This window comes from Rhopalosiphum padi, chromosome 1 (genome assembly GCF_020882245.1).
Source record: "Rhopalosiphum padi isolate XX-2018 chromosome 1, ASM2088224v1, whole genome shotgun sequence".
NCBI classification, from domain to species: Eukaryota; Metazoa; Arthropoda; class Insecta; order Hemiptera; family Aphididae; genus Rhopalosiphum; species Rhopalosiphum padi.
Window position 1 is genome coordinate 25,754,807 of NC_083597.1, and position 12,824 is coordinate 25,767,630.

The 12,824-nt window shown below is 26.9% G+C and overlaps 2 protein-coding genes and 1 long non-coding RNA gene across 4 annotated transcripts; 1 reads left to right on the forward strand and 2 right to left on the reverse strand.

The window, feature by feature from the left end:
* Positions 1-463: 463 nt before the first annotated feature.
* On the reverse strand, positions 464-2,490 carry LOC132931912 (general transcription factor IIH subunit 2). Of its 2 annotated transcripts, none has more exons than XM_060997996.1 (2): positions 2,472-2,490; positions 464-1,817 (listed from the first exon to the last, which is right to left on the reverse strand). In XM_060997996.1, exon 2 carries the CDS (start codon positions 1,803-1,805, stop codon positions 639-641), a length of 1,167 nt encoding a protein of 388 aa, XP_060853979.1. In that variant the 5' UTR covers positions 1,806-1,817; positions 2,472-2,490; the 3' UTR covers positions 464-638. The 2 variants fall into 2 exon arrangements, with proteins under 2 accessions (XP_060853979.1, XP_060853978.1); XM_060997995.1 differs by lacking the exon at positions 2,472-2,490 and adding an exon at positions 2,253-2,461.
* A 3,158-nt stretch (positions 2,491-5,648) lies between these two features.
* LOC132917148 (uncharacterized) lies at positions 5,649-9,609 on the forward strand. The gene is made up of 4 exons (XM_060977747.1): positions 5,649-5,943; positions 6,085-6,241; positions 6,788-6,949; positions 7,087-9,609. The coding sequence occupies exons 1-4, from the start codon at positions 5,838-5,840 to the stop codon at positions 7,223-7,225; spliced, it is 564 nt and encodes a 187-aa protein (XP_060833730.1). The 5' UTR covers positions 5,649-5,837; the 3' UTR covers positions 7,226-9,609.
* Positions 6,252-11,960, reverse strand: LOC132917149 (uncharacterized). The gene is made up of 2 exons (XR_009660252.1): positions 11,391-11,960; positions 6,252-6,446 (listed from the first exon to the last, which is right to left on the reverse strand). It is a non-coding gene; the product is annotated as an uncharacterized LOC132917149 (long non-coding RNA).
* Between the last annotated feature and the right edge of the window lie 864 nt (positions 11,961-12,824).

Here is a 12,824-nt window from a genome sequence, read left to right on the forward strand (position 1 = left end):
AAATGGGGTTGAGCGTGCTTTATAAATACAATCAATTTTAATAAGAATTATTTAAGGTTGTAAAAATACCACTAATATTGAAATATGTTTGTTAATAATTGTAGTTTTTATGTTAAGTGTAAGTAGGTACTATCCGAAAATATTACTTGTTTATAATATTCAAATGGGAAATTTTTGACTTTGTTTAGCTACTTGAATGAATACAAAAATCAGTGAGCAATTGGTTACCTCTTTCTTTTCTTAGTAATGGTTATTGTTCACTTGTTCAGTATAATTACGTAATAGCATAATTTGTTTTTATTTAATAATACGTTCCCAACTATGATGGAACAAACATTTTTATAACTAAAAATTTAATTACCCTTATATTTTATATTAAATATAAAAAATCAAATTAATAGTACATCTTTACTTATTATAATTTGAGTATAAATTTAGAATATTGAAGACAAAATAAATGAAATAGTTTCAGTCCAGTTTTATTGTTTTTAATCATTTTTAATTGTATACATAAACTAAAATCATTTTATAGAAATAATGCTTAAAAATATATAAAAGAAAATCAATAAATTATTGATACTCTTAAATTATTTAGCTTATGTACAAAGTAATCCATTAATTGAAAAATTGTTTGTACATTATCTTTTTTCATCTCGTTTAACAGCACAGCCTGGACACACGTGTAATGTATTATGCACATAAATGTCACAGCCATCACAGTAATGTTTTTTACAAGATTCACAAAAGTATACATTTTCAGCAGGAACCTTTATTCTTTTTCTACATCCATAGCAGTAGGCACTAGAACCCTCTTCAAGCTCAATTTTTATAAACGGTTTAATAGGAACCAAATGATGTAACGACCTAGCAAGATGTAAAGAAGACACCAGTATAAGGCCACAACACTTGCACTCCACAGGTAGTTCACAATATTTGCTGTTACATTGTGGGCAAAAGAAACCTTTAGCATTTAATTTTCCACCCTCTGCTAAATGACACGAGCATGTGGTGAATGGAGGTTTTTGTTCTAACTCTTGAGGAAATCCCATTTTCACACACGATGCATCAACTGAATTTGGAAGAGGAACAGGTTCCACTAACGACCAAAGAATATGCTTAAAATGTACATCGTCAACGATCACATTATGTTTGCCTTTAGTTTCATCACACAAGTGTCGAAACATCCTTACTTCAGCAGCCAAATGTATCATTGAAACTCTAATATTGTTTGTTTTAAGCGTTTCAATAGTAGTATTTATTTCACCTGGATCGCAAGAGCTCAAACTAGATCCAATAATAAGTATTTCTCTACTAGTATGAGAGGGCAACATTTTCATAACTGACAATGCAATTTCTAACGAGTTTTGCACAGACATCAATCCATTACAATAATTAAAATCTCCAAAAGTTTTTTTTAATTCTTCAAGATGATATTTTCTATTGCCAGACAATTCAGATATACGCTCAGCAGATGAATTCCTTGTAGTTATTAGACCAAGTTGACTAATTGGATTTTGATCAAAATAATCTTGAATGAAATCTTGAAGCAATTTGTAAGTACATAATTGTCTAGTAGGTTTTAAATCCTTTTCAACCATTGAATTGGAACTATCTATAATAACAAACAAATGTCGCATCATGCCCAGGCGGACATTAGGCTGTCTGATTGCCAGTAATCGCTTAGATTTTTCAATAATTTCTTTAACCGACCATTCAACATTTCCTCCTTCGTCTTCTTTCACTTCCTCCCATGTTTTTTCATAACCACCTTCCCAGCGATATTCTTTTACTTCAGTGTCGTCCATTTCAAAAATCTTCTAAAAATTATAAAAGTAAAATAAGTTAGACGTGCAATTAATTTTTTTTATGGAATTATCAATCTTACATTATCAACATTAATTAAAATATGTCTTATAAAAATTTAATAAGCTGTAGTATTTTAAGTTATAATAATAACAATATTTATATTTTAAAATAAATAGGTACTTAATAGCCCTACGTATATATACTAGATACCTAACTTATTCATAGAATTTATAGTTGACACACATTATTATTATTAATTAGTTACAAAACATTTATAAAAAAAGTTTACTAAATATTATACAGAAAAACATCAATAACATTTGAAATAATGAGAATTTACTGTTAAAACAATCAACTAGGTTAAGCAATAAAAATAACAAAAGTGTATTCGGTACATATTATTTACATAATAATTAATTCATTAAATTTTAAAATAGTCAACTTACAGGCAACTCAAATTAAATAAGAATATAACTACTAAACGCACCACAAAATAAATAAAATATATTTTTAATTTTAATAAATGTTAATTGATTTGTTAGTAATTTGTATAAAATATTTAAAAGTTAATTATTAATAATACTTTAAGCAAATTTAATTTATAAGACGAAGTAAAACGTTATATGAAGCTGTAAACTGTAAACATTAAACAGTTAAAAACTTACGTCTTACGTTATCAACGTAAGTATCAATATTATCTTTACATTGATTTAAATATTTCTAAGCTCTTTGAAAAAGACTAACAATAGTGGGTGAACGGTCACATAGATCCCTCGACAGCTAGATCCCGGCAACTTACAACTGCTGACAAATAGATCCAAATCATGCATCCCGCGTCATCGAGATCCCGGTAACCATTCTAATAAGAATTGATACCAGATCCGACTCATTCAGATCCTTTGGCGCAAATGGGCGGTCGGAAAAAACATACCTTTTTTATTTTGGCGCAAATGGGCGATGCCCCTCAGCTTCAATGGGCCGTCAATGATGGGGAGGGGAGTAGGTCTATTTTTCTCAGGTCGACCAAATTCAGGGGGCAAGGGCTTAGGGCCTTATGGTAAAGTTTTAGTGTATACTATACATACAAATAATACTATACTTACTACCTACTTACACATTACATTTTGTATTATTGTAATTCTAAATGTTAATTAATTTTTACACCATAACATAGATATAGCCGATTGCCGATATAGGTAGTAATATTTTGATTGTGTCTTTTATTTATTTTAGTACATACAACATACATTAGGTGTTAAAATGAGACACAAGTTAACAGATTAACAGGTTAAGTTCAATAAAAATATACAATTCAACATACAACTCAAATAAGTCGGGAAAACATTAACTCAAGTCAAATTAAGGCAGCGAATATTGCAAAATTCTAAATAGACTGATCTAATTATCTAATACTAGTTCTGTGCTAATACTAACCGTCTACCAGTGCCGTATTAACGGTGGCCGCCGGGGGTCCGGACCTCTTCCACTGGCGCCATCATATAGGTGTAACTAGACCTTTAAGTTAGGGGGACTTCAACACTAGCATTTTTATAATAAATTAATTAAGTGGGGGCTCTGCACCCTTAGCCCCCCAAACACATTACATTGATTGTTAATAAATGTAATGTAAATGTAAATCAATAAATCAATATTTTATTTTATTAATATAGTGTGCCATGCATTCGTGTGTATAATACAAATCTTTATTCTACTGTTAATGTAATCAATCATAAATCTGGATTGATTAATATAATATAATTTATTTAATATATAATAGTTCATTCACACATTGAGTTTTGAAATAAAACTCCTATGACTTTAAAGTGTTCATATTGACTTATTAATTTTAAATAATCAACTATATTAACGAAAAAATTAAAGTGATATGTTCTAAACTGCTTTGTATAACATTGGACTTGGACAATACATATAATGGAATACATTTGAATATTATATAGGTAGGTATTATCTCCGCCTCATCACAAAGTTTTCAATTCTATAGACTATAGTCTATAACGCCATTTGTGATGTTTCATATTAAATTCTATAAGACATATTTATAATTTTTCCCCGTTGTACTTTCTTTCAGACTGTCCAGCCATCCTCGTGGACCACGGTAAACCATGATAAATCTATTAATAAATATTCATTTTGTTTCTATACTTAATGCTTCATGCTTGTTGATTAAACGATATTTTTGTAAAATATATTTTAGTTTTAAGAATAATTCGTAAACTACTATGAGTATACCGTATGAATTTCTACAACTTTGACAAAGACGTATGAACTATGAACATTAAAATCATCTTATGGTTTTGATAAATAAAACAGGATTAATATTTTAACAATTTTTATACTTTCATAATATTTTATACTTATTAGAAACATAAAAATCCGACAATCTCGTACACATTATACTTTTACATGGGTATAAAGTGAATAACCACTGCAAACATTAAAGATGACATTGTTATATTTTATTAAATAATAATAAGACTAGATATGTTAAAAATCGTAGTTTTATAATTAATTTTAAATTTGACACATAGTTAGTTGGGTCGTGCACAAGTTTATTCTGTCACTTTTATATTTCTGCTCTCGAGCCGTTCGCCAAATATTTAGAATTGTTCCAAATTGAAGACGTCGTGCTTATACCATAATCGCGTCAACAGCCAGTTACAAGTGACGCAAATTGGAGTATTCCTGCGGTACCGGTTATAATGTATTATAGTTCCCCGTCAGAAAGGCTTGGCAGGAATTCTGCCCGGCGATTTTATGTTCGTAAACTTATTAGGTACCGTATTGCTTGGGGATTCTGGTCGTTTCATAGATTCTATTCGGCGCAAAGATGACTGTAAAAGACTCCTCGAAGTTTTCGGGAATGATTCATGTACTTGCAGTATGCACATTGTTCACGGATACAGTATATACAGTAAATACTAGTATTTATAATCAATGATTTTATGTTAATATTTATCATAGCCTCGGGAAAAACATTCAAGAATTATTTCAGGAGAAATAATTATTAAACGAATAAATATGAATATCAAACTGAATTTTGTATTGAATTTTCAAAGATTTGCATCCAGCAAATAATTGTTAATCAACATTTATAAAAAAATCTAAAAATAATAAATTTAAATATCTCAAAAATTGTCATTATATTTTGAAAATGTTACTATATAAATGAAAACGATATTATAAACATTTAGTTGATTTCAAGTATCTATGGATTTTTAGTTTTCAAGTTACACCAAAAAAACAAAATCGATTTTGCCAAAAATTGAATTTATGTAAAAAATCTCGTTTTCCAAATTATAAAAATAAGTACCTACTGTAAATTTTTAAGTTTGACATATCAAAAGTACAAACTAGACCCAATTTTATATCTAAACCCACCCTCTCACATTTTTGAAAATCGAAGCATTTTATTGTGTATTCATCCACAAAAAAAAAACACATTATTGTAAAATCAATACAATATAATACGCATCGCTCCGCTTAGAATCTAAAAATAGTAAAAATTGTAGTGATTTTTAAAGTTTTATTATTATTCTGGAGGTAATGATAACCTATCGGCTATCATATTATTATGTATTAAATCGAAATGTGACCCTCGAAAGGATCATAATAAACACGATATCGCCCATTTGCGTAAATAAAAAAATGGTACGTTTTTTCCAACTGGCCTCCAACTTTTTTTAGAACAAATGACCACGGGAACAAACATTTTGTGGAGTTTGCTACAAATATTGTCTTAAATTCCCAAACAATGAAACAAAACTATTGATAAGAAATATTGATAATGCCCCAGATGTTGAGATAATACTATACACAATGTTATTGAATATAGTATTAGAGTGGGTACTGGGTAATGAGTATATTCCATATTATCGTACGATATATTAAATATAAATTGCTTATTCAATATTCATTATTCATAGTCCATACTCAATAGATACTAGTTAATAGAAATTACTGTATTAGAAGCTTGCTCAGAGTAAAGTATTGTATTGAATTATTAATTTAAAATGGATAGTGAAGAATACACTGGTAAACCATACAAAATAATTGATTCAAAGCGTGAACACAAAATCGGTATCGTGGCAACTTCATTATCTGATTTTATGACTAAAGGTAAAAAGTTGTTGTAATGTAATAAATATACTCGTTTAATATTTTTACTTAATCTAAAAAAAATGAGACATTGATCAATATTGGCAATATTATTAATCTGTACAATATGATATAGTTATAGAATATTATACTTTTATTTAGCTCAACAAAAATTTGACATAAGTGAAACCATTAAAGTCGTTCTTGAATCTGATGGCACCGAAATTGACGAGGAAGACTATTTTGACACTTTGGAAAATAATACATTAATTATGATTTTAAAACCTGACCAAAAATGGTGTCCATATAATGATATAAGGTATAACAAATTATTAAAGTTTTTATTTTATTTACTATGTTTAAGTTGTAGAATGTGAATTTGCCATTTGGCATATCTCAATGTTGATCTATATAATCTGGTAAGACAATAAAACTACTTTTTGAAATGGTGTAGATGGATGCTTATTAAAATAATGTACAGGAACCATATCTTCATCCTTGAAACACTAGTTTTCCTCAAATACCTATAGAATAAATAATAATACATATTATGTGATTTAAAATATATTAGTGATTATTGACTATTAAATAGCCATCAATCCTATCAATAATAATGTTAACATTTTTTTTCAAGTGATTTTTTAAAAATCTGATTTATCTAGTAAATACTTTTTGGTTACAATAGTACAAAATCTAGAGATAAAAAACATTGTACTGTGGTGGTGGCCTGGTGCTTTGGCATACACATCACAATTACTATGCCTTAAATTAAAGGTTTTTACTCCGCAGAATGGTCTAATAGTTATGGTAAAATTTTTTTACATATTTTTGTACCTAATATGTATATTATATTTTTTTTTTCAAGCATTAAACTTACTGATGATCAAATTGATGGCACACAGAGTTTAAACAGTTTGATTCAACGTTTACAAAATGATATAGGTCAAATAGCATTCTTGGGTGGTTGCGATCTTGAACTTTTATCTGATATGGATCCAGACAGTTTGGTTGATATGGCATTTGACAGGTAATATTATTTAATCAATCGATAACTTATTTTATTTTTTCCAAATTAATAGAATTCAGATTTCTTATCACAGTTTACTTAGTCTTGGAAGTTATGTAAGAAAATTTGCTTAGTTCTAATATCTTATATATTTATAGGTCATTTCTAGATCAAATTAAGGAAGCTAGTGGACGCTTTCTTTATGAAAAACGAGAAGCTCAAGATGCAATAAATTTGCTCAAACTCTACCATGCCTCGACAATCGGTCAAAATTCATCCAAGAAAAGTAAAGTTTAACAACTGTGTTTATGAAATTAAAATATTGCATTTTTTAAATTATTTTACAACCAAACACATAGTTTGATAAAACATTTACAATAAGAAAGTTTTAAGTTATTTTATCACTGTAAAACTATTTATATTAAATGGTGTTACTTTATTGCCATTAAATTATTATTTGTTTGTTTAGTTAATAATCACTATAAAGCATTTGAAAAATATTAATACCAAAAAAGGTGTAGTATTCTTATTATATTTTGTGTATGTTATGTGTGTTTGATTAGTGTTATTATTAAGATTACCTATAATGTTTTACCACTAATAGATATTAAATTTAATTTAACTTTACCATTGTTTTTAGTCATTAAATTTAGAAAAAGGAAATGTATTAAAATATTTTAAATGCATTAGTTGATAAAAATAAAGTAATACAGAAACAGAATAATCAACTTAATTATATGAGTATATATATTTTACTAAGCATGAGATTGAAACTGAATCAATCTATTAAAAAAAAAAATATTTTAAAATGTCCAGTTAGAACGCATCTCATTAATATTATTTAAATAAATAAAACAAAATTTGAAGTGTCCAAAGATATAATTTATAAAATTATAATAATAATTATGTGTTTGCTTAGATGATTGTAAACATATTATTTTTGAAATTTCATAATATACCATTATTACTAATCTAATCAAGTTGTGTTGGTGCTATTCTGGGTCTAAGCAAAATATTAGTGATGTCATATCACTTTTCAGTGAAAACATTAATAAATATAATATTATAAAATCCAAATATAAAGTATTGCAATAAATAATAAGAACAAGTACCATAATATTAAGTTGATAAATGTAAACTATTAAATAAATGCATTGTTCCTAATTTAGTATATTTAAAAACAGATTAAATATATCCTAACAATAAATATATCATTGAAAAAATTTAACCAAACTGTTTATAAAATAAATTTAATTTAAAAACTAATATGCAATCATGGAAATTTAAATATTTTTTTTTTGTTCTGTTTTTTATTCTAACCTAAACATTTCATAAAGTTGGTATAAAAAACATTTAAATAAAATAAAATAATCAATTGCCATCAACAAATGCATTTAAAAATGATTTTTGTGTTTAAAATTTTTATAATTGTGTAACTCTTGACTTGACTGTTTTATATTTTTATACTGTCTTATTTTATCATTTTTTAGTTTATATGATTGATTTTTTTTATCCTTTTATTAATCACAAATATGTCTGAACTATGCAACATACCTACAAATTTAAATTTAAAATAAATTCTTCCTTTGTTTTTTATTTAGACCGCTTTACAATTATTCTGAAAAATTAGGTTGGAAATTTGTGTTATATAAAAAAAATGTTTATGCAGTTTATTGTATTTTACTTTCTTTAATTCAAAATTCATATTGAAATTAACTTAGTAAAATGTTAAGTAACGGACCATTGTTTAATAAGGGTAATTATAAGTTATTATTAAGAAAAAATTGTATTCAATTTTTTTTTTTTTGAGCACTGCCATAAGTGTCAGTGGCGTAATGGTGAGGAGGTTTGAATGTTGTATCTCCCCATGACCTTTTTCTTTTGTTTTTTTTAAATGACAAACACATACATAAATATAAGTATTAATTTAAAGTCTTCACCAGAGCATATGTTTTAAACTCTGAAAAAAGAGAACACATATTATCTAAGAAACACAATAGCTGAGATTTGAATCCTAATTTAAATATATTTTTCATACATTTTTGTGGTAGAGATTAAATTTAAGTGTAATTCTTTAATTTTTTACTCTACAGAATCAATTAAATGGTCTTGCCATGTCGGCAGTACATAAAAATGTTAAAATTAACCCTGAAGAAGTACTTAATAAATTAGGATTAAAGCCACATAGAATGGATGTTTTATTGTGATTTGTAATGAAATTGTATCTTGGTACTAATAAAGTTTATACGTATTTGAAAATTTGAATATTTAAATATTATGTTATATGAATTTTAAAATGTACAGATCACAACGGTTATATTGAAAGGAGTTTATATTATGATATAAACCAAATTTTTTTGATGATGAGGGGAGATAATTGACAAAATGAACAACATTTTATCCTTGCCTCCCCCCTCAAAAAAAGAACCATGTCTAAGTTACGCCACTGATAGATATTGGAACTAGTAATTTAATATTTTGATACAATTAGGATATTAAAAAATATCCTAGGTAATTACATTTTTAAATGTTCTAGTGGTTTAAAACTTTAAAATGCACAATCATAATATATTAATCTTGTAATCATTAATTTTTTAGTGCACAATTATATATTCAAATATTAAATCAATAAAATTGTTTATGTGGATAATAAAATAGGCCTTTGGCAGTCAAAATTATAATTAATTTGTATTTTATTTTTTTATTTCGATCAAGTGTATTTAATTTAATCAATGGTTATCCAAGGCATCCAAAGTTGTTTTTCCATATCGGGGCCCAACACACATTTAATTTCAATTTGTAACTGTGATTATTATATTATTATTTATTATATTAGATAATTGTTGCAATGTATATTACCTTAAAAATTAATAAGTATATCAAATCAATAACCATTATAATTTAGATTGGACTTGGAAATATAATTTAACGATCATGACTTGGCAGAGCTTGTTTAGAGGACTTCATACCCACAAGTATTATTCTTACTTTACAAACGCATATTTTTCTAATACTCAGGTTTAGCAGTTCCAATTTTGTGGAGTATTAGATTGAATTGACCTATTATCAAACTTAAGATAAGAAAGGGTAATAAGAACATATTAACACAGAATAGATTAAATTAATATGTGTTATATCATTGGATTTCTACAATATTTTAATTTTTAAGCAAGTCATGAATATCTAAGCAAAATATTCAAACGGAATATTGCTCATAATTTGCTAAAAACTGAAATATTGTAAAAAGCCAAGGAAAGAACACATAATATAATGTTATTAATAATAACTTATTATCTTTAAGTTTGATTTTTAATTATTTTGTATTAAAATACAATAAAAATTGTATAATGTTAAACATTTATCACACACACCCACTTCCATCCATGGAAATTAAATATTTGAAAAGAAATAGGTACCTAACCATTAACCAAATAATGGAAATTTATCCTAATTCTTCAGTTATTTATATAAATATTAAAATTTACTATGGTACGCACTGTCGAGCTGTCGTAACATAGCTATCATGAAAGTACTTATTTATTTTATAATCATCAGTCCTATTTTTAAAATTTTTTTTTACATTATAAACCATCTAGGCAGTTTGCTGCCAATACAAATTTGGTCTTTATTAATCCATGTCGTATGTCCCTATTAGTTGTAAAAATATGTTTCTGCTTTAAATGCTTTAATTTATTTAAATAATAAATTTATAGGGATTTTTTAGAACTTGTTATATTTTTTAGCAATTTTACATATGTAGGTCCAGTTTTTTATAACTCATTAACATTGGACTTAAAAAAATAAAAAACAGTTGTTGATTGTACCACGTTTAAAAATAATAGTATGTACATTAAGGAAGTTATTAAATTAACGTTATAAATGAACTTATATATAAAGACATGTTAAAGAATAAAGATTAGTTAAAAATATTTTGGTTTGAATTATTAAATTGTTTCACTTTTTCACTTTGTATCTTCATCTATAAATTTATTTATTTGAATATTTTTATTTTTTTACTTGAATTTTTATTACAACACTTTTGCCCTACCACAAGCAATGCTTATTTGTGATTAAAATTACTATAAAGTAGTATATCTTTAAATCTTTTATCTAACTGTAATTGTAAAATTTGTCGTCGCTTATAAAATACGATCAAAGACAAGTGCCTAGCGCCCAAGCGTGCCTATGCGTAAACATTTCCCTGTCTGAGAACCGTTCTACGTTCTACATTTTGTATTCTTGTTTATTTTAACGTAATAATAAATTATTTTCGTTAAAAATATAATAAAACGTAGTCAACGACATCCTTGATAAGATTAATAGTTGAACTCTTACAGATTATAAATAATACAATTATACAAATATGTGTAAAAAATAAACTTATTCAATTATAAATCGTTTTTTAGGTACAATTGTAAATTGTAATAATATTTCAGTTACAAAGTAAAATTAATATAAATACCTGCTATCATAAAAGAAATGATGAATATCGCAGCAATGTCAGTTGTCCAACTTTCTCAACTTTCTGTATCAAACGTTATTCATGTTGGTGTGCCGTACACGCTCCCAATAATATTATTGTTTATAGTGTTTACTGCAATCTCTCTGAAATCCCTGTGATAACATTGGAAGGGTTTGTTTTTTCTCTACAGTCCGTCTGCTGTAATCGGTGAATAGGTATTTATTATTTAAATATTGAACCTACTCATTACTGTATCTACTCTAAACCTGGGGTAAATGATGGTGAATCAAATCGATGAGACTAAATATTAAAGATTCGATCTAAAATCCTTCGCATCATCTCAAAATTCGCATTATTAATTTCGAAAAATACTCATCAATTATATTTGAAATTCCCACTATCACCGAATTACCAAAACTCATTAAGCTAAATACCGACTAATTATCTATCGTAAGCGGCCTTTTATCAACTATCAGTCAACTTTTATAGCCGTGCAACAATACCAAGTAATCCCAAAACAAGACTAAAATAAAAAGGTTTTGTGGCCTGTTTATAATTTACTAGCTGTCCTTGTGCCTCTTTGCCCTAAACTGAACCAGAGAGTCGTAATCGTGAAAATACGGAGTATATCATTATTATTCCTATATTATGTGGAAGACTGGAAGATAGACAGAGAAAACAAATGCTGGTGTAGCGGCCCCTTAAATTTGATTGCCTAATGCTAACATTGGTGTAACGAGAGAGGATAATAAATAATATTTTTGGTTTTTTGATTTTACCCCGCAGCTCTACGACTGATTAAGTTAAGATTTGGCTATATTAAGACTGTGTCGCGACCGTAAGCGTTCAGCTTTACGTCTTGTGTCTCGCTCTTTAGATGTTTCAGTAGATCTAATAACCGACAGTTGCCGCGTAGGCATGGTCGATCTTGTTATGTTTGATTTTTTTTTTTTTGTGGCATACTGGCATTTAAAATAATTTCTATTAAATAAATATATTATATTATATTATTTAATATTTATTAACAGATTAGTAGTTCAAAAACATTCGACTGAGACACAAATTTCATTTATATTTTAAAAATCTCAGCTTTACTTCAATAAATACTAATTCTAAAAGTAATTAGGTAATAACTGTTTTAATTTTACATATGTTGTCAGGGTAACCCACAAATCAAAATAAATTATTATGTATTATACAGGGTGATTATTTTATCATAAAACACTTATTATTTCAAAAAGTATTCATGTTTTTGAAAATATTTTTTATCCTTATATTTTTTTTAAGTTTTTACTGTTTTGAATGACAACATAGAGTTTTTATTTCATATTCCAAAGCAGAATAATTTTCTGAGTATTTTGATACATAAAAATCGAATTTAGGGCGATTAGTTTATGAGTTATAAGTAGTTAGATGTGTGGAGTGGAGTAGTAC